At 44.7% G+C, this 22441-nt stretch overlaps 2 protein-coding genes across 3 annotated transcripts in view; one reads left to right on the top strand and one right to left on the bottom strand.

Annotated features, from left to right (window-relative positions):
• FSD2 (fibronectin type III and SPRY domain containing 2) overlaps nucleotides 1-1104 on the bottom strand; it is a 48307-nt gene extending 47203 nt beyond the window's left edge. Inside the window, exon 1 of one of the 2 annotated variants that reach the window (XM_070570376.1) lies at nucleotides 968-1104. The gene's annotated coding sequence lies outside the window, so the exon portion shown is untranslated. Of the gene's footprint in view, nucleotides 1-239; nucleotides 369-967 lie in introns of those variants that run through there. The other variant, XM_070570349.1, reaches the window with a different exon arrangement.
• WHAMM (WASP homolog associated with actin, golgi membranes and microtubules) lies at nucleotides 438-20868 on the top strand. Its single transcript, XM_070570328.1, has 10 exons — nucleotides 438-1120; nucleotides 4075-4248; nucleotides 6875-7025; nucleotides 8131-8300; nucleotides 9154-9319; nucleotides 12043-12230; nucleotides 13139-13225; nucleotides 13501-13596; nucleotides 16986-17460; nucleotides 20047-20868. Exons 1-10 carry the CDS (start codon nucleotides 440-442, stop codon nucleotides 20364-20366), a joined length of 2508 nt encoding a protein of 835 aa, XP_070426429.1. The 5' UTR covers nucleotides 438-439; the 3' UTR covers nucleotides 20367-20868.
• Nucleotides 20869-22441: the final 1573 nt, after the last annotated feature.

The following is a 22441-nucleotide window of genomic DNA, read 5'->3' as shown; positions in this document are numbered from 1 at the left end:
AATTTGTGATTTCTACCCAGTGCTTGGCGCTCAGGGCCCTCAATAAATAACTATTAGGTTTAATTTAATGTTGGAGCTCTCCAGCAAGTCGGTACCATTCTTGAGAGCAGAAACCACGTATTCACTAGGGCCCCGATGACACCACACAGAATCGGCTGGGTCCCCCCCGTTCTGAAGTGGGTCACAGTCCAGGGTAAGAGGCTGACAATGACTCGTTCATTGAACGAAGATTTCGTTACCGTCAGTGTGCGCAAAGGTGCAAACGGTGAGGCAAGAGCGGTCATTCCCGGGCTCCAGACCAGCTTGCGACATCATTGACCGGTTCCGAGGGCCGGGTCGCTGTCGCAAACCCTCCCTCCTATTACTGGGTCAATCCCGGACGCCTGCGGGAGGGCTCGGGGCGCACACAGCCAATCACAAGTGCCGGGGTGGGGCGGGGATGGGGACGCGGACGCGGGGTAGCGCCCGGCGGAAAATGTCGCGGTCGGGGCCGGCCTGGCCGCCGGCGGCCCTGGCAGACGAGCAGCCCGACAGCCTGGAGGGCTGGGTGCCGGTCCGCGAGGACCTCTTCGCCGCACCCGAGCGCCACCAGCTGCGCTTCCTTGTGGCCTGGAACGACGCGGAGGGCAAGTTCGCCGTGACCTGCCACGACCGCACGGCGCAGCGGCGGCGGCGCGAGAGGAGCCGGCTGGGGCAGCAGCCCGAGCCCCAGCCCGTGCCCGGGGCCGCCGCGCCCGCGCCCAGCTGGGCCGGCCTGCTCTCGGCCGCCGGGCTCCGCGGCGCGCACCGGCAGCTGGCGGCGCTGTGGCCGCCGCTGGAGCGCTGCTTCCCGCCGCTGCCGCCGGGGCTGGAGGCGGGCGGCGGCGCCTGGAGCCTGGGGCGCGGGCTCTGGGCGCTGCTGTGGCCGGCGCCCGCGGGCCCCGGCGAGGCGGCGCTGCAGGAGCTGTGCGCGCAGCTGGAACGCTACCTGCGCGAGGCGGCCGGCGGCTGCGGCGGGGCGGCGGTGCGCGCCGCGCTCTTCCCGGCCGACGGCGCCGAGGTCGACTGCGAGAGCCCGCGCGCCTTCCGGGAGCGCGCCCTGCGCGCGCGGTGCGCCGAGGCGGGCGCGCGCCTGCGCCAGGTACGCCGGGTCCCCGCCGCGGGCCGTCCCGGGGGCGGGGCTGGGAAGAGGCGCTTTCCAGTCGGACCCGGGCAAGGGGCGCGTGGGCGCGGGGGCGCAGGGACGCAGGGCCCATCGCCCATCCCGGGGGAAGGGACCAGGAAGGGGCGGCTCCCGGTCGGACCGGGGGAAGGGGCGCAGGGGGTGCGGGGGCGCGGGGGCGCGGGGGCGCAGGGCCCGTCCCAGGGGAAGGGGCGATTCCCGGTCGGACTGGAGCAAGGGGCCCGGGGACGCAGGGGCGCGGGGCCCATCCCGGGGGAAGGGACCAGGAAGGGGCGACTCCCGGTCGGACGGGGGAAAGGGGCACAGGGGTGCAGGGCACATCCCCGGCCGGGCGCCGCGGGAGGCCTGGCGCGAGGGCAGACCGAGTTAAAGCAGCAGCGGGGCGGGCCCTCCACCTTTGCACCGACGATGCTGGCCCAGCAGGCTGTGGTGACGGGAAATGCCAGAAAGTATCGAAAGCAAAACTGGAAATGTCCCTTCTACGTAGGGAAGAATGACACAGGCTAAGTGTAAACAGGTCCGCGTTCTGTGTGCTAGGGCAGATCAGTGATGGGGACAGACGCGTTAGAGGGTGAAAGGGCCTCTAGGAGACTGGTTTTTAAACTAATAAAGACTGGGTCAAACGGAAAGCCGACAGGAAGTGAGCCTTGTTCCTCAATTTGGAACAGCAACAACAGGAGTGCGATTTTAAGCTTGAAAGAGATCATTTCAGAGACCGAGCTCTTCATAATTGGAGGGGTGAACTTATAAAACTTAAGGGGAGGAGGAATACAAGTTTACAGAGGGTTTAGGAGAAAATATGGCGTCTATATCCACAGTTTACTCAGGAGAGCCAAGTTTAGCGCTGTCTCCTTCACCCTGGACGTGTCCTCTTGCTGGCCCTTTCTCCTTACAGGCCATTCTTAATCTGGATGATTTTTCCGTGCATTCTTTTGAGGAAGAGGGGGTGTAAGAGAAGCATTCAGCCGCATTGCACAATCTTAATTATATCCTCTCAAGCTAAATATAGAATGAGCTTTTTATTTATTTTTTATTGAGGTCACATTGGTTTATAACGTTATCTGAATTTCAGGTGTACGTGATTATATTTCGACTTGTGTGTAGACTACGTCATGTTCATCACCGAAAGTGTAGTTGCTGTTGGTCACTGTACACATGCGCCCCTTTACCCCTAGAATGAGCTTTTGAAATTAAAATGGTTTTATCCAAAGAGTTAGTGATGTCATTTTATACTGTGCTTTTATGTGTAAATATCTGCACACCCACTTCTCATGGGTTGATTTCACTTTATAATATGAGGAAACCACAGGGCAGTTTCAGGCCAGGCAGCTTTTTTATTTTTTTGAGCAAGATTAGCTTGAGCTAACATCCGCTGCCAATCCTTCTCTATTTGCTGAGGAAGACTGGCCCTGAGCTAACATCCATGCCCATCTTCCTCTACTTTATGTGTGGGACGCCTGCCACAGCATGGTGTGCCAAGCGGTGCCATGTCTGCATCCAGGATCCGAACTGGCGAACCCCGGGCCACCGAAGTGGAACATGCGAACTTAACCGCTGCACCACCGGACCGGCCCCGTGCCAGGCAACTTTTGATCCTCAACTTTATCGTTTTGTATCAGACAAGTTTTTATGTTTTAGACACTTGGTTTCTCACAGAGAGAAGTGCTTTTTCCTTAAATGAACATATTTCTGTTACTATCGTAAAAGTTGTAGTTTACCCAAATCGAAGTTCATTCGTGGGTATTATAGCACCAGTATAGTTCATACTATTGAGTTGGCTTTTCACACTGGTGCAGGCCTCCTGTTTACCTGGAACTTAAAAATGGAGGATGGTGGAGGGCTTAAAGCCACAGTGTACCACATCCATGGAAAGGTGTATAAATAATACCTCATTTTTAGAGTAGAAAAGCAATTGATTCTAGAATTAGACCAATTGCTAATATTGCTGGTATATATAAAATGAAGCTGAATGTCTTGAATTCTTCTGAATAGCCTAAGAAATAGGACTGAAAATGACCAGTTTGTGTTAAGTTTACTTTTGTGTGTGTGTGTGTCTTAATTTTCTTCAGGGAAAATTTTGCTTTTTTTAAAAAAAATACTACTTTTGTCACCTGGATGAAACTACAGCTGAACGTAGATCACTTTATCTTTGTGTATATGCATGGAAATAGAAGAATTTAAGCATGTATTGACTGGAAAAAAACTCTATTCTTTTACTCAATTTTATTTTTCTTCTCCTGGGGGTAAGAGAATTTCTTACCAAATGAGTTTATCTAGATTATATACCGCTCAGTTTATTTTCTACACTGTGTCAGAAGAAGCGCTCTGCGGAGACCAGGGCCACAGCTAGAGTCGTGACTCTGTAAATGAGTCTGCTCTGCTGGGGGCTTGGTGGTAGTATTCACCTGGGGAATTAAGAGAGTCAGCGTGCTGCAGAAACACGGGGCGTTTCTATAACGTCCTCATGAGCTTTTAAAACAGGAGTACAGCCTCACTAAACCTTTATGATCAGAACAGCAGTGACGAAATATCATCCACAATCTACAACCCGGAGATGACCACTGCTAATATTTGATGCTTCTTTCAAGTCTTCTTTCAGTACTTCGTACGTAGTTGAGATAAAGTTTCCAGTTCTGCTTTCTCCACCATTTATTACTATAAAGTCCCTCTGTTATTAAACAACGTCCGAAAGCACAGGGCTGAGTGACTCCAGTAATGCTATCCCGGCACGGCTATACCGTGATTTATTTAACCATTCTTGTTTTATTGAGCATTTTGGTTACCCAAGAAAACAGCATTTTCATATTTAATCAGTTTTTAAATTGACATATTAAGGTTTAGAATATTAAGGTTTCTTTTGCTTAGTTTGTTTCGTGTAATCTTATAAATGCTGTCCATATTTGACCTTCTAGGTTCTTCAAGGACATGAAAAGGCTGACACCATGGTAGCATTGATGCAAGTCTATGGAGAGGAAGATGAGGCATACCAGGAGTTAGTGACTATGGCGACCGCCTTCTTCCAGTATTTACTGCAGCCGTTCAGGCATATGCGAGAAGTAGCGGCTTCATGTAAGCTTGATATTCTGGTATGTTTTCTTTATATTTTTATTTTATCAGATTTACTATGTGTTACATATTTTCTTTAGTCGCATTTAAGATTCAATCTGTGTTTGTGCTTTGGGTTCACCCTGATGTTTAGACGATGTAAATATATCGAATTTATTTTTGAAAATTGATAAAAATGAAGACATTTTTACATTGGTCATCTTCTTAATACATTAAGATTTTTGCAGATCTTAAGGGTTAAACACTTTCTTTGCTGATGACTTGCTTTCGATCTGATGCCTATTTACTTTAGCTGATTTTCAGTCTCTAAGGACCCATGAGCATCTCTTAGAAATAGGATGAAAATTTTATTAGCAAGGCCCTGGATTGTAATCGAGTCATTTAAACTTTAGTAAATGCTGTTCTCGCTCTTACTTCGTTGAGCCATGGAACAACCCTGTAACGCCAGTTGGAATAGGCGTGGTCATCCCAGTGGTACAAGTGAGTCCAGAGCACAGAGGGGTTAAATAGCTGTCTTTGGGTCTCAACCAGCTGGCATCAGAAGACGTCCCAGAGTCTGTTGATCTTTGCCCCCTGCACTGGGCGTCCTTCCACACAGGTACCCGTGACCCCCGCCAGGCTACTGTACCGTAAAAACGCCATCATGTTTAGATGAAATTCATGCCTCTCTAACCTGTGGAGAAAGTTGTTCTGTTCACTGTGTTGAAAGTCTATTATTTGGATAGTCTTTACTTCTTGTATATTTAAGTGAAAGACTTTTGGGGCTGGCCCGGTGGCGCAGCAGTTAAGTGCGTGCATAATGCTTCTCGGCGGCCCGGGGTTTGTTGGTTCAGATCCCGGGTGCAGACATGGCACTGCTTAGCACGCCATGCTGTGGCAGGCGTCCCACATATAAAGTAGAGGAGGATGGGCATGGATGTTAGCTCAGGGCCAGACTTCCTCAGCAAAAAGAGGAGGATTGGCAGTAGTTAGCTCAGGGCTAATCTTCCTCAAAAAAAAAAAAATAAACAAATGAAAGACTTTTTATTTTTTTTCAAGGTATGCTTTTATTTTTTGGGGGGAGAGGAAGATCAACCCTGAGCTAACATCTGTTGCCAGTCTTCCTCTTTTTTTTTTCCTCCTCAAAGCCCCAGCACATAGTTGTATATCCTAGTTGTACATCCTTCTAGTTCTTCTGTGTGGGACGCCACCCCAGCATGGCTTGAGGAGCAGTGCTAGGTCAGTGCCCAGGATCCGAACAGGGGAACCCTGGCCGCCAAAGCAGAATGTGTGAACTTAACCACTATGCCGCTGGGCCGGCCCCTTTTCTTTCTTTAAATAACAGCTTTATTGAGATATAATTCACAGACCATACAATTCGCCTATTTAAAGTATACCATTCAGTGGTTTTTAGAATATTCAGAGTTGTGCAATCATCACCACTGTCTGATTTTAGAACATTTTCATCACCCCAAAAAGAAACTCCATACCCATTAGCAGTCACACCACATTACCCCCAACCCTCCCGATGATAGGCAACCTGGGGATTTCCACCTCTGTAGATTTCCCTGTTCTGGACCTTTCATGTTGTATGAGACCATGCAACACATGGTCCTTTGTGTCACTCCTTTCGTATAGCATAATGTTTTCAAGGTCCATCCATGTCGTATCGTGTATCTGAACTTCATTTCCTTTTATTGCTGAATAATATTCACTATATGGATATAGCATATTTTACTTATCCATTTAGCAGTTGATGGCCATTTGGGTTGTTTCCACTTTTTGGCTATTATGAAGAATGCTGCTGTGAACATTTGTGTGCAAGTGTCTATGTGGACATATATTTTCATTTATCTTGGATATATACCTGGGAGTAGAATTGCCGGGTCATATGGAAACTCTATGTTTAACCTTTTAAAGAACTGCCAGACTGTTTTCCAAAGCAAATGCATTTTACATTCCCACTGGCAGTCAATGAGAGTTCCAATTTGTCCACATCCTCGCCAACACTTGTTCTTGTCTGCCTTTTTGATTTTAGCCTTCCTAGTGGGTATGAAGTGGGATCGCATTGTGGTTTTGATTTACATTTCCCTTATGGCTAACCTGTGTATTGTTCTTATGTTACTAACTTTGTAGAAGAATTGGATGCTGGGTGACATAGTACATGTCATAATGGTGAATGTACAGGTTTTCCTATCTTTTAGGTTATTGTATTACTTTTGCCCTTCAGAAGAGAATCACACTATAGAAAAGCTTCTTGCCACGTCCCTAAAAAAGCCATAGCAACAGCTAACCCTTGAGTGTGCCAGGCCGTATGCTGAGTGCTCAACAACCCAGATCTCATTTAAGCAATTGCTTATTGGTATCAATAGAGAAACATAACTTGACAGCATTTCTCTCTAGAAAAAGTTATTCTAGTAATGCAAAGTGAAAGTAGGTTTTTTAAAAAAATTTATGCCCCAGAGTATCCCTCTGTCTTCCAGGTGGTGGCCAGCTTAGAGCCTTATTCATACTCAGTAAGAAACTGCTGAATGAATGAAATTTAATTGCTTACGTGGTAGTAATAAAAGTAGTTGAAATAATCCACGTGACCAGTTTCCTTTCAATTCCTAATGGCCCTACATTAGTATTTTCTCTTACTCATACAAGTTTCCCTTCTTTCTGTAGAAGTCCTTGGAGGAAGATGATCTGGGTCCTAAAAGGATAGTCGCCTTGCAGATGGAAGCCCAAGAATGGACCAGTCGGGCCGAAGAAGCTATTGTCTCTATTCAAGATATTACAGTGAATTATTTTAAAGAAACAGTAGAAGCCTTAGCAGGTAATAATTTAAAATGCTATTCTAAGATATGTGTAATTTTCATTTTATTCAAAAAACATTTGAGTGCCTCTTAAGCACCGGACACTGTGTTTTCTAGGTACTGGGGATTCAGTACAAGGATAACTATAAACAGACACTGTACAGTCTGGTGAGGGGAGCGACATCTTAATTATGTGTTTGTTCAAACATGGAAAATGGCAGTGGCAAGAAGCCACGTGAAGAAGAGAAACATGGGGCTCTGAGAGCCCACGAGAGAGAAATGAGGCTCAGTCAGAGTGGTCAGCGAAGGCACCTGAGAAGTGGCGCTTGCCCTGAGGTCTGAAGGGTAAATGGAGGTCGAGAAAGCAAAGAAGTGAAGGAAGAGTGTTCCGTGCAGGAGGAATAGCATTTACAAAGGCCCTGTCTGGCTTGAGGGACCGTGGCAAGTTTGAGGAACTTAAAGAAGGCCCGTGGGGCCGGAGCACAGTGTGGAGCGTGCGGTGTGAGAGGATGCTGGCCAGACAGGCAGGGAGGAGACCATGGGTCTGGTGGCTGGGGGAGGACTTTTGTCTGATCTTAAACCATTGTCCATAACAGTCCCAAAGACGAAACAATGTAATGTGTGTCATCAGTTTGTCACATTACCGTCCGTTCATAAAATGGAATACCACGCAGCTATTAAGCATAATTCTCTGTGTCTATTTTTGTGAATGGCAACAGTTCCATGATATATTAAGTGAAATAAACAAGTTATAAAGCAGAATGATGATCATAGTAAGGGGGGTTTTTTTGGTCAAAATATCTATATAAGCCTGTCTAGCTAGACATAGAAACAGTCCAGAAGGATATGCACCAAAGTGTAAGAAGCAATTGCCTCAAGTAGGTGACATTCATGGTTTATTATTTCCTTCTTTTTTTAAAAAATAAAGTATCTAAAACTTTATACCAATGACCATGTACTATTTTTGTGACAATAAAAAAGTCATTAAAATACGATAATTTTTCCTTTAAGAGGATGTTTTGCAGTTAATATGGGAGGCAATAAACAAAGAATTAGCTCAGGATAAATTTTTCCCTTTTTAACGAGTTGTAATTATGTTTTATTTGATTAATTATAATCCAACAGAAATGCAGAAACAAATGGAACAGGATGAGAAGAGATTTGGCCCAGCTGCCTGGGCCACGGCAATTCCCAGGTTCGAAAAACTCAAGCTGATGTTCTCCCGAGAGACGCTGCAGCTCATGAGGGCCAAGGAGCTGTGTTTGAATCACAAAAGAGCTGAAATTCAGGGAAAGGTAGGACAAAGATGAGTGTAACTTTGTTTTAAAAATAGACTTTTATTGGGGCTGGCCCTGTGGCCGAGTGGTTAAGTTCGCGCGCTCCGCTGCAGGCGGCCCAGTGTTTCGTTGGTTCGAATCCTGGGCGCGGACATGGCACTGCTCATCAGACCACGCTGAGGCGGCGTCCCACATGCCACAACTAGAAGAATCCACAACGAAGAATATACAACTATGTACCGGGGGGCTTTGGGGAGAAAAAGGAAATAATAAAATCTTTAAAAAAAAAAAAAAAATAGACTTTTATTTCAGATAGCACCTTTCTTTCCAGGCCTTGTTAAAGCCTTCCCTTCTTCCCTTATTGATGAGAATTTAGAGACTATGGAAGGTTGGCCATAAAGTTTCCATTTGGTCTAGATGTTTTTGAAAGACTGTATTGTAGGATTCACTTGATAGTAACATTGAGCTCAGTGCTGAAGTAGGTAATATACTCTAAAGTCAATCAAGCAGTGTTTTCAGCACGTCTTTAGAATAACCAGAGGGGCTTCATCCTAAGGTCGCAGTCACTTAGATTCTTTCCTGTAATGTTATCACTTTAAAGCAGAAAACATTGTAAATACCTTATTGCCATTTATTTTTCTCAAACCCTAAATGTTGTCATATGTTTCAAGGTGAGAGAAAGTATTTGTAATAAATGTTGAAGAAGGCATTTTTGTTTCGTTAAATGAAACGGAAAAGTGTTTCTTCTCTCTTTGCTTTTTTATATTTGGTACTGAGCGAGGAATAGAAAATAGCTCGAATACTTCTAATGTTTGCTTTTAATATACTAATTATTTTAACTGGCTCTTATTTTTTTTTTCATAAAAACAAGATGGAAGATCTTCCAGAACAAGAAAAAAATATAAATGTTGTAGATGAATTAGAAATACAATATTATGAAGTTCAATTAGAACTATATGAGGTTAAATTCGAGATATTAAAATATGAAGAAATACTGCTTACTACACAGTTGGACTCTATTAAAAGACTTATAAAAGGTAAAATTTATATTTAAATATATATATTAAAATGCTTAAATTACACATTCAGGGAAATACAGACCATATTATCAGTTACTTCTTGTACATTGTCTAAAACATTCTACTGAAATTTGCTAAATAAAATTTCCTTTCAGTATTTTCATTATTCAGATAACATATTCTTTGTTAAACACACAGCAAAACAAAGAAAGGAAAACTGTTATTAACCCCAGTTCCGTCATCTAGAGTTACTTAGGAATAACAGTTTGCTGTATAGCTTTCCAGCCTTTTTTGTATGCTGATGTATATAAATAAATACGAATTTTGTAAACCAAAACTATATATCCTGTTCAGTAACCTCTTTTTCTTGTAATGCATGATAACCATCTTTCCACCTCAGTGAGTAATGAAACATCAACATTTTTAATGGCTGCATAGTATTCCAGTGTATGGCTACCCCGTGATTTTCAGTTCTTCACTGTTAGGAACAGCAGTGTCATGTGAAGAACCTTCCTTTGTACATGTCTTTGTATAGACGACAGATTATTTCTTTGGAATAAATTTCTAAAGATGGAATCATTGGGTCAAGCACAATGCAAACGTATTTTGACACATATCTGTTAAAACAACACCTCCACAGTCATTTGGTGCACATTTTTTCCTCCCCTCTAGTACTTTCTGATTTCTAAATTTCATACTACCTGATGGCCCTCTAGACAGGTTGCACAAAATGATACTCCCATCCACAGATTATGAAAATATCTGTGTCTCCATGCTTATATCATTCTTTTAAATTCTTGCCTACTTGGTAGAAAGAAATGGCATCTTCTAATTTTCATTTATTTAATTATAAGTGATGTTGAATGCAATTTTGTACGTTTACAGGCCACTTGTATTTCTTTTATTCCATCTTTTATTTGTGGTCTTTGCCCATTTTTCTTTGGAATGTTCCCTTTCCATATTATGGATATTACTCTATTATCTGTAATATGTTGCAAATAATGTCTCCTTGTCATTGGCTTTTTCTTGCCTTGCAGAAATATTTAATTTTTATGAAGTCCTATCTATCAATCTTTCTGCTTTTGGTGTTCTACCTGGCAAAGTCCTCCTTAACCCCAAATTATATCAATATATACTTATGTTTTCTTTTAGTATTTTTATGATTTTGTTTTTTAGAACATTTAGCCCTTTAATCCAGGTGAAATTTATTTTGATGTAGGTAGGAATCTAACTTTTCCCTCCAAATTGTTAGCAGTCCCAGTCATTGGTTGTAAGAACATTTTCCCCTACTGCTTTGACTTGCCGCCTGTTTCACATGCAGAATTATTATATTTGTTTTGCTCTGTTGATGAATTAGTTGCTTTCATTGATTCGTGAGTGGCTTCTGGTACTGGTACCGTGCTGCTCCTGTTACTGTGCTGTGGAGGGATGTTTTAGTACCTGGTAAAGCAAGTACCTCCTTCATTCCTCTACTTTTCCCCGAGTTTTTGGACTATTCTCACTCTTTCATTCTTGCAGATGAACTTTAGAATCATTTTGGCAAGTTCAAAACAAAAAAACAAAAAACTCTTTGGAATTTTTATTGGGATTCTGCTTAAAATTAGAGATTAATTTGGGGAGAATTGTCATCTTTTCAGTTTTGAATCTTCCCATCCAAGAACATGGTAGGTCTCTCCATTTACTTAAGTCTTTTTTCCCCTAAAGTTCCTCCCAGTTTAATAATTTTCTTCACATAGATCCTGAACATGTAATTTAATCCTAAGTATTCAAAAAACTTTACGGTAGTGTCAGGTCATAAGCATTGTACATATTTAGGAAAAACTTCTATTAGAAAAAAGTTAATCTGGAAGGACACATGCCAAATTGTTCAGAATGTTTTCCTCTGAGAATGAGTTTTGAAAGGTTTGGGGAAGGAAGAAAATTTCACTTTTTATTTTTATGTACTTTTGTAGGGCTTGAATTTGTTGCAATTAGGATGCATTTAAAAAAAATGAATATGTAATCAAGATTAAATGTCTTTGGGGCCAGCCCAGTGGTGCAGTGGTTGAGTTCACATGCTCCACTTCGGCAGCCCGGGGTTCACCAGTTTGGATCCCAGGTGCGGACCTCCATACCGCTAATTGGGCCATGCTGTGGCAGGCGTCCCAGGTATAAAGTAGAAGATGGGTATGGATGTTAGCTCAGGGCCAGTCTTCCTCAGCAAAAAAAAAGAGGTGGATTGGTGGCAGATGTTAGTTCAGGGCTAATCTTCCTCAAAAAAAAAAAAGATTAAATATCATTAAGGCACCTTAATGATATACTGCTGGTAAACTGTAAGTTGCCTTTCTAGAGGACAATTTGACAATAGTTATCAAGAGCCTTAAATAAAGGAAGTCATAAAAAGTGTACACAAAGATTTATATTCAGAGATGTTCATCATGGTGAAATTGATAATAATGGAACATTGGATAACAACAGAGAATCCTTAAGTTAGAGAATACTGTGTTGCCATTAAAATTATATTCCCATCACACGGAAAATGTTCTCCAAGAATTCTGTTTATTGATATGTGTAGCTATATAAGTAGAGTGCATGTGTGTGTGTGTATGTGTGTACACATATACATACATAAGCGTTAACAATGCTTCTCCTTGGGTGGTGGAATTAGAAGTGATCTTTACTTTCCTTACATTAAAAAAAAATTTATGCATTATTTTTAAGAATAAAAACATGTTTTTAAAAAATCATCAATATGTTTTTAGATAAGCAAGATGAAGTTGTCTATTACGATCCGTGTGAAAGTCCAGAGGAACTTAAAGTCATTGATGCTGTGATGGGGCTGCAGGAGGAGAAGAATCTGGAGCTGAAAGAACTCAGCCGGCAGTGCCAGCGGCTGGAGTCTAGACGGGGCCGGATCTGCGCCAGGAGAGCCCACCTCCGGAGCAGAAAGGCAGGGGCGCCTAGCAGCTTTCTTTTCTTTCTCCTTCCAGGAATTTCTTCTTTTATGAAAGATAGAGAAGTATTGAAAATAAGCCTTTTACCAGAGCTTAATTCTTTGTGTTTATGTAGATATCAGTGGCTACAATTAAAATATATTTTAAATAATCTTCTTTCAAAAGATTCTTTTTCTTTTTGGATTTAAGCATTTATCATAATCTCTAGATTTTAATTAATTCATTCGACAACTATTTGTTGAATGCCCGTTATGTACACAGGTATTTAAAAAATCACATTAGATAGAAACTTCTAATAATAAGCTATAATAAATTCTAAAATTTTATTGCAAAGTTGATTATAAAATATCAGTCAGAGATAATACTCAGTTTATTTGAATCCTTATATTGGGTATGTGATTTTTTTTGGTTAATTTTTAAAAACTCCATGATTACATAAAATGGTAACATCCTAAGAACTGTTAAGCACAGCTGAAATGTGGTTTTTAACATCATTTTTCCAGTATTTGTAGGTGGGATATGCTTTTGTAGGCTTTTGGAAGTATTATTTGTAACCTTATGGGGAAATGTGTTTAAAACAACTGCACTGAAACATTCTTAGGATGCATCCCACTTAGGAATGGGGGGCGGCCTCTGTGTCCTCTCATTTCCTCTGGGTTGGAGGATTTGCTTTTTCATCTCGCTAAGCGCTCACTCACAGCTGTGGCCTTCCCGACGGGGAGCAAGTGATCCCCGTTAGCAGTGGCCCAACAGCCCGTATCACGTGACTGAGGCCATGGCGGGAACTCTGATTGACGAACGCCGTACACCACAGCCCAAGTGCAGTGCTTTCTCTATTCATGTTCTGTGCTGTAGCCCATGGTAATATTAAAGACCATGTGGGTGATTTATCTTGCTTCACCAGGATCAATGCAAAGAAAATCATCGCCTCAGATTACAACAGGCCGAAGAAAGTAGAAAATATTTTCATCAGCATCATAGTATTCAGATGGTGAGTGGCTGAAGAGCAATGTGTATATTTGCACCATGTGACACACCGGCTTCACTTTGTGGGGCCTGGCGCTCTGCCGCCCCGGACCCGCCTCCAGCTGTCAGCCTTGACCCTGGGGAGACCGCGCGGTCCAGCCCCGCAGCCCGGGGAGCCGCCGCCTCAGTGGTGGGGAGGGTCACTGCTCCTATCTTTCTCCAGAAAGAAATTTTATTTTGAGATAATTTTGAGAAAAATCTTATTTTGAGAAATTTACAAATATGTTTGTTTAAATATAGAAAAGAAACAAGATAAAAGAAGAGGAGCAGAAGAAAAAAGAATGGATACACCAAGAACGCCAAAAGACACTCCAACGAGTGAGGGCATTTAAGGAGGTAAGTTCCAGAACTCAACTCACCTCACCTCACCTGCGTTTTCTGGAGAAATAAATGAAGATCACTCATCCTAGGAGAAAAGTATAAAGTATTACGAACAGCTGATTTGGAACACAAAATGTTCCCCAAATGCCGTTATTTTTAGTATGTAAATAAAACCCAAAAATATTAGAACACCAAGATATTTCGACATTGCCACACGCTAGGGGTCCTGCTGTCCCCTCCCGACCAAGTGGTGCTGACTCTGCCCACCTTGTGTCAACCTGCAGGGAAAACCGAAAATAGTTAAATTGCCCTCAACACTAGCTGGCTTTTTCCTCATTTGTAATAAAGAATTCTTTACAGTGCAGTCAAGGGAACACTGTAACATCAGTAAAGCGCTCTGTGAAAAGTGAATGGAGGGGCCGGCCCGGTGGTGCAGTGGTTAAGTTTGCATGTTCCGCTTCGGCGGCCCAGGATTCGCCAGTTCGCATCCTGGGTGCAGACATGGCACCGCTTGGCACGCCATGCTGTGGTAGGCGTCCCACATATAAAGTAGAGGAAGATGGGCACGGATATTAGCTCAGGGCCAGTCTTCCTCAGCAAAAAGAGGAGGGTTGGTGGCAGATGTTAGCTTAGGGCTAATCTTCTTCTTCAAAAAAAGTGAATGGGTTTTAAAAAAAAACAGTAAATACTTATTTAAGAATAACATTAAACATGTTGAATATAAAACATAAACCTGTTCTCATCACACACACCTTCACAAAGACCCCAGTATACTGTTGCCCCCAGAAGAGGAAACAACCCACTCCCAGACAAGATTCTGGAATAAGGTATTGAAGCTGTGCTGTGTGACACCAGCAAGAAGAGTAGGGGCCACTGGAGACAATGAATCATGACATACAAACTTTATCTTCTTTTCTGATATGCTTACTACTCTGACCATCACTGAGTGCCTACTGTATACCAGGCACTGGGCTAGACACTCACATTGCTTCTCATTTAATTCCTAAAACAACTTTGAGAGATGTTATCATCGCTGCTTTACAGATGAGTAACTGAGACTCAGAGTGGCTTCCCAGCTCAGCTCCAGGGGATACAGAGCCAGGGCTAGCTTCAGAGTCGCAGTAGGAATTCTCCAACCTGGGTGGCACCTCAGGATCCCCTGGGGGGCTTCTAAAAAGTAGCGATGCTCAGATGCCACCTCCAGAGACTCTGACTTAATCGTACTGGCTGAGGTCCTGGGCGTGAACCCAGGTGGGAAGGCTGAACGGAAGGGGAGCTCCCTGAACACCGGATGAACGTGGAGCTGATGAGGGGAGAGTCCCTGGTCAGTCAGCCGTCACCAGAGGGTCGTGGTGAGTGGAACCGAGTCAGTGGGAGGAAGGGATTGGAGGGTTCCAAGTCCAGCTCCTTTGCCCTGAACCAGTCGGATCAGGCATCAACTTTTCAAATATGGAGATGGGCGGGATAGACAGGTGGAAGATGACAGAATCAGGCAGCCTAAAATCTCAACAGACTGGAACCATGAGTTAAAAATCTAACAGGTTGACCTCAAATTCGTTTAAGTTGCAGGTTTTCAACCAAAAAACCTGTTATGGAGGTGAACACGGACACAGGGGGCTGGTAGGAAGGAGTGCGTGTGTGGGTTAATCGTAGGGCACAAGAACCTTGAGGATTTAATTTCCTTCAGCTTCACCTGAGTCACTTTCGAGGGAGCTGCAGAAAAGCTCATGTGTTTTTAGAGAGTACAAACAGAAGCACCCTCTGAGGAGTGAGGGAATTCTGTGCTCACCGAGAAGCGCCACCCTCCAAGGGGACAACGCCAGTTCGAGCACATTCGGAAGGGAGCAAGTAGGAGAGGAAGACTGGAAACGAAGTCATGTGATAAATGATACTTGCTGAGCCCAGAAAAGTTGTTTTAAATATCTGAAGGGCCGTTAGGAAGTAAAGGATGTAATTTGTCCTGGGTGAGCCCTCAGGGAGAGAAGGAGAAACTCGACAGGCTGGAGTCACAGCGACATGCTGTGGAGGGGATCCTTGGGTGGCTGGTGATCCTCAGCAGCAGAGGATGACTGAGCAAGCCCTGGAGTCCGGCCCGGAGCTCCTGGGATCGTCATTGTGCTGGTACACTGTCTGACCAAAGCCGCATGATGGCAGCTGCGTGACTAGCAGATGCCTGGGTGAGGTTTGGGGCTGGTTGCCATTGTTTTGCTGTTTGCTCTGGAAAGACTTGGAAGAATGTGAGAGAGAGAGAGAAATGCTCTTGGAGTTTATCAGAATCCCACTTTTGATGTATTTAAGTGTCAAGTTAAACTTGAGTGTTTACGTTTGGTGTGTTTTGGGTTTACGTTTACGTTAGTAGTATCATATTGTATACGTCCTTTCCCAGTTTCTTTTTTCACTTAAATTATATTTTTGAGATGTATTCGTGTTGAGATATGTGCATGTAGATCTAGTTCCTATTAATGGCTACATAGTAGTAACATTTTATGTGTTTTATTGGCTAATCATGCCTTCTTTTTTTAAAGATTGGCACCTGGGCTAACAACTGTTGCCAATCTTCTTTTTCTTCTTCTTCTTCTCCTCAAAGCCCTCCAGTACATAGTTGTATTTATTCTAGCTGTGAGTGCCTCTGGTTGTGCTATGTGGGATGCCGCCTCAGCGTGGCCTGATAAGTGGTGCCATGTCCATGCCTAGGATCCGAACCAGCGAAACCCTGGGCTGCCAAAGTGGAGCGCGCGAACTTAACCACTCGGCCCCGGGGCCGGCCCCAATCAGTGCCTTCTTTAGGGACCCTCCCAACCCCTCAAGGTTAGGTCTTCGTAGGGTTACATTTTTCTTTATCAAGCTAATACCTGAGAGATCAGAACTTTTTAAATTCACATTTTTAAATTATAAAATTTACTCTAAGCCTAAAAGTTAGAGAAAAGAAACATCCATAATTCCTGTTATAATGTCTGCTGGTATTTTTCATGATCTGTCTTTTTACATGGTTATAAATTTTAACACTTCATCATCTGTATTTTTTTAGGATATTTCACAGACTTTGTACTATTTATGATTTTTTATGGCTGCCTAATATTTTAAATAAATTCACCATTTTTTCAAATAACTTTCTATTTTTGGTATTTAAGGTTTCTGAGATTTCATACTAAAATATTATGAATATTTTCATCTCTATTCTTTCATATCTTTATTTTATTACAGAGAAAGTATTATATCAGAGGATGTAAATGCTTATTTTTTTCTATAGATTTAGTAGCAAGGGTGGCGTACAGAGTGAGAAGGTGGCACTGTGAACAGTCTACTCACAGAAACTCTTCAGGGTTCATTTATTTATAGGAAGCTTCGGCATTTTGATGGTTTGCATTTGTGGCACGTTTCTCACAGCAGTTTTTCATTTTCAGAGATGTCCAGGTCAGTCTCTACAGAAGACCCCTTGCTCAGAATCTGCGGCTCCAAACCTGCCAGGTGGACGTTCCCAGCAGACAGCCTCACCGCCGTCTCGGAGGACGGTGGTAACTCATCAGTCCTGTAGGAAAACCAGACGTGCTCCCACGTCTAACGTTAGCAATGTGAAAGCCCCCGACCATCAGGACTGCCCTGGAAATAGCCCTGTCCAGGTCTTTGTTCCAGTTGGTGACCGAACACACTCCAAATCCAGTGAGGAACTGTCACCCCCGCCACAACCTCCCCCTCCACCACCGCCTCCACCACCGCCGCCCCCACCGCCCCTCCCACCTGGGTCCTTTTCTTCTCAATCTGCAACTCGTCCGAATTTACACTTCGGGACTTCAGTAAAAGATGACCGGCCACTTCCGCTAGTGTGTGAATCGCCTGCTGAAAGACCACGTGATTCCTCAGACAGTTTTCAGTGCCCAGGTAACCCTCTGGAATTCTGCCCCCGCTCCCTGTGGGCTGTTGAGCAGTGGAAGCATTCTAGCCTTAGCAGCCGTCATCTCCAGATCAGTCTTTTCCAGAATTCTCTGCAGTCTTAAAATCTTCCAGTGTCTGTTGCCTTAAGTATTACTCTATTATTGCAAAGTTAGCATGGCCTAACTCTGAGGTTGGTCAACGCTAACTCATCTTCAAGGAACCATCTCTATACATTTAATGTCCCATGAGTCAGGATCTCTGAGGCTTTCCTCGGTCTATTTCAGGTTTCTTAAGACTTCAGTCAGTGTTCCATTTTTGCCATTTGAATATTTTTCAGTGTTGCTTTGAATTAAGCTTACTGTTGCATTCTGAGTCCTTAAAACAGAATTAAATTGTTGCATTTTAAGCAAGATTGCATTAAGCAATTAAGCAGTGTTGCTTGGGAATTCTGGTAGAGGAATATCAGCCAGAATATGGAAGGCGGTTCTTGGAGACTGACTGGCAGACTGAGAAACTTTACTGTGGGAAATCTTTCTAAGATGAAGTGGTCAGGGGCCAGCCCCATGGACGAGTGGTTAAGTTCGTGCACTCCACTTTGGTGGCCCCCGGTTTTGACCGGTTCGAATCCTGGGTATGGACATGGCACTGCTCATCAGGCCACACTGAGGCGGCATCCCACATGCCACAACTAGAAGGACCCACAACTAAAAATACACAACTATGTACTGAGGGGCTTTGGGCAGAAAAAGGAAAAATAAAATCATTAAAATGAAGTGGTTAAAAAAAGGGGGGACCACTTTTTGCCTTTGCAAGTACAGCACAGTGAATACACTTGAATATTTGTTTAAAGAGGGCTGTAGTTCTGACTCATAATTCTGGTCTAGATGTTGACTGTTGAGGAAACTGGCTTAAATCTGCCTGGACTCAGAGCCTGCTGCTTTGGGATATATTTTTGTGTGTGTGTATGTTTTAGATAAATCCTAGCAAAATGCTGTGTACATCTGTTTTAAAGACTATGCTTGAGCACCTCCACCTAGAACGTGCAAAGGTACTGTGATCAGTGATGTGAATGATATACAGGTAACAGTTCCAAATGGTGGTTCTGGTTAATTGTGTACTCTAGTTATTCTGAGTTCAAGGTTTCACTGTACTTAGAACCAGGTATAAATGAAAATGTCACACTATGAGGTGGAGACCAAACGGCCCATTTCCGTGGAAGTGTGTGACAACATTGTGTAAATGGAAAGTGAGCGCTTGGATACCTGTGCCTGCACTGGAGTTTGGATGTGGGGTCCTCATTCCCACTGGGCCCATGCACAGTGTTGGGAAGCTCTACTCAATGCGCACACACCGCCTCATCCCACTGGAGAGAATAAGAAAGTGTGAATTCACCCAAAAATGCCCTTGATAGGGAAACTTGGTTTTATTACTCCTAGAAGGGAATTGCAACGTTTAGGTTTAAATCCAGAGAGAAGTAGCATTTTGTTAGCCATCGTGTGGCCTTTCAGTCTTGAACTAGACATAGTCTTGAAGCCATACCTGGAAGGTCTCTAGATGAGCGGGACCTTCCAGTCACGCCCACCTCTGGCTGGTGGTAAAAGATTTTACCCCCTCAGGGGTTTCAAGATGCCAGAGTGAAGCTTCTCCTCACTAAAGCCTCTAAAGTCTGATCTAATTTGTGTTTTGATAGCATTTCACACCCTCAAAAATAGCACGCGTAAGTTACCGCAGGGTAACGTGGGTGGAAGTGAGCACGCTGTGTACGGAGATGAGCCAGGGCCCCCTCCAGGCTCACTGAGCTGCTGGTGGAAGTTTTATGTGGATGGAGCCTTTTTGTGTGTGGAAACCTACACACTTCACTGTCACAGAACGAGTCATCACACTAATATCCAGGACTGAAGTTAGAGAAACACAGCAGGGTGTATTTTTAAAAAAGATTTTTCAAAAGTGGTAAGGGAAGGGGCCGGCCCGGTGGCGCAGTGATTAAGTGCGCACGTTCCGCTTCGGCGGCCAGGGGTTCGCTGGTTCGGATGCCGGGTGCGGACATGACACCACTCATCAAGCCATGCTGTGGCAGGCGTCCCACATATTAAGTAGAGGAAGATGGGCATGGATGTTAGCTCAGGGCCAGTCTTCCTTCAAAAAAAAAAAAGTGGGAAGGGAAATGGGAGAGATACAGTCTCAGAGGTATCTGAGTCATGCACATCAGGTCAGATTATCTACACCCCAAGCATCCAAAACTCTCATCGGGATCACACAAAAAGATTACAACATCTGTGTTTTGAAAAACAGACTTTCTAACAAAAGCGTCCATGACTGTGCCTGTGAGTTGCTATGGGTTTGAAGTAGTGGAAGGTAAGTGGTCCAGGTAAAATACTATAATTAAACTATCCTGGATTCAAACAGGGAGCTTGTGGTTGATCTTTCTAGCAAATAATCAAAGCATTTGTTTAATGGAAGAATGATTATTTGTTTAAATCACAGCATTGACTGATGTGTGCCTTAATACCTCTAACTACTACAAAAGTGTCTTGGCATCTCAGGGAGAAAGTATGTTTTCTTGATGGTACTTGCTCTCTTTGCTCCATTCAGGCTCTATGGATGAGGTGCTGGCCTCCTTACGGCAGGGCAGAAGCCCCCTCCAGAAAGCGGAAGCACCTGCCTTGCCCCCTCCCCGTGCCTCAGTCAATGAACAGCTTCTGGCTGCCATCCGGCAAGGGGTCAAACTGAAGAAGGTCCACCCTGACCGTGGCCTGAGCCCCACCAGGAAGCCGACCAGCGACCTGGAGAGGAGCATCCAGGCGGCGCTCCAGAGGATCAAGAGAGTGTCTGCTGACTCCGAGCAGGAGGAGGAGGAGGAAGACGAGGAGGAGGACAGGGAGGAGCAGAGCCCCGGCGAGTGGGACCATTAAGCTGTCCCCAAGGCCAGAGGCACCATGCAGTGTGCCGCATGGAGCGGTGTGGGCCCCAGGCCTGTTCCTGAAAAGCACGTGTAGGTGCTGGTAGACTGGCCGCAGGACCCCCAACAGGTCAGCAGGGCTTGGGCTGTGACGCTGCAGTTCTTACTTAATGTCCTGGCTCTTAAAACCAGAGACTGTAGTTGGGATCTAAGGACACACAGACAGTATTGCTGGCGTAAGAGAAGAGTATTTATTTTTCACATGGATAATCTAGAACCATTCCCTTATTCTAAAAAATGGCTTCAGTGCTATGGTAAACAGCACTATTAAGGCTACTGACCGTGTCCTCCTGTGTCGGGGGGGTCGTGGTGTCCTCAGAGTTAAAGGTTTGAATGTGAACATTTTAGCAATAATCAGAATAAATTGCTTATATTCAGGAATTGTTTTAAATATTTTAAATACAATTTAAGTATCAAGCACTGTATAAACTCATAATAAAGGACTATTTATAATGCATCAGTGTCACACGTGAGAAAACGAAAACATAACATCTTACCTGATACAAAGCACAGCCTTCCCCACCTGGGTGGGTTTAACCTTTTCAGTACGATTTTAGCTAAACATTTGTTTAAGCAAATACTGTAGCTGGGGGAGGGGTGCTGTTCCTCTTGGGAACTGAGGTCTCGTGCTGGTGTCTCTTCTTCTTGCTTTGGGTTAAAATTGGGAAAGCGGAAGCGGCCAGGGCAAGGCAGCCCACTCGTCTCTCAGATTGTCCAAAGCATCCCCGTACCTCCTAACCCTCCCTCTCGCCGGGGCAATCCCGGGTTTCCACAGAACAAGATGAGTCACGCTCCTTTGTCTCCAAAGAGAAGTTGGTATAGACCAAAATTCTTCCTGCTGCCAGTTTCTTCTTAACTAACTGTGTCCTGTACCAGCCTGAGGGGCCCTGGCCGCGATCGCTGGGAGGGGTTTGGGTCCTTCTTCAGTAGCTGCACCTCGGACCTCCGTGTGTGGCTGGAGATCTGTCAGGTGGCCCACAGGTCTGTCACGTGTCCTCCCTTCCCTGACCTCAAGGGGTGCAGACCCACATCCAGCTCCCGTGAGTGTCCCTCACTCTGTCAGCCTGGGCCCGGGCGCTGGTGTCTGAGGTACCAAGCCGTGACCCTTCATTGGCTCATCCCCTTTGCTCCCTCACAGGTTCCCAGGGGTGCCACACAGGGGGGGTGCCCCCTGCTGGCTACTCCCTGGGCTTCAGTTCCAAATGCTAGAAGCAGGTCAAGTAGCTGTGCCCCAGGCCTTCCCCACCAATTCTCTGGAAATAATGTGATATTTAAAAAAATGGTAAACTCAGAACTTTGTTGGACTTTTTAATGCTTATTTTGCAGTTGGGTATTGTTTTTACTTTAATCACTGTAATTTCAGCATTTTGAGGCTCCAGCGAGCTTATTCCGGCTTGGATGATTCTCACAATTTGCTTTCTAAGGGCTGCCGAAGATGAGAAGCCTTCAAAAAAAGGGTCCTTCTCAAAAGAGAGTTCTCCCAAATAAAACCACTCGCCCAATTGTCTGCTGCACATGAAAACTTCTTCTTGGAACCCTCTCTCCCTCATTTCCCTCTTCCCCACTTCTTCCAGACAAGCCTTGAAGACAGTCCAAACTCTGGCCTCAGGGAGTTCAGAGCCAAGGAGAGGGGACAGGGTATCTCTCACGGTCTAGCTTCAGACCACTCCAGGCCACCCTCCAGAGCCCTGCCAGTCGTCTCCATCTCTCCCAGAGGACGTCCTTCCCCCTCGCCAGCCCACAAGGTGAGGGCCAGCCACTCGGCATGCTGGACCAAACCCTAAGACATGGCTGCTGTCCCCGGGGCAGCCTCTTCCCCTACCGCAGCATTTCCTCCAGCAGCACCGGGCTGCTCGCTGCCAGCCCCAGACGCCCTGCTCTTTAAAGCATGAGGGTTGCCCCCAGCCCTCTGCCTTGGCATATCCACACCCGTCCTTCAGTCTCAACGCCATAGCTCCCGCCCCTATGAAGTCTTCCCGACCCCCCTTTCTTCTAGTCAACCACTGCACCTTGTCCCGGACTCATCAC

This window comes from Equus przewalskii, chromosome 1 (assembly GCF_037783145.1).
Source record: "Equus przewalskii isolate Varuska chromosome 1, EquPr2, whole genome shotgun sequence".
Lineage (NCBI taxonomy): Eukaryota > Metazoa > Chordata > Mammalia > Perissodactyla > Equidae > Equus > Equus przewalskii.
Note: the sequence above shows the minus strand (reverse complement) of the source record. Positions and strands in the feature narration are given on the sequence as shown.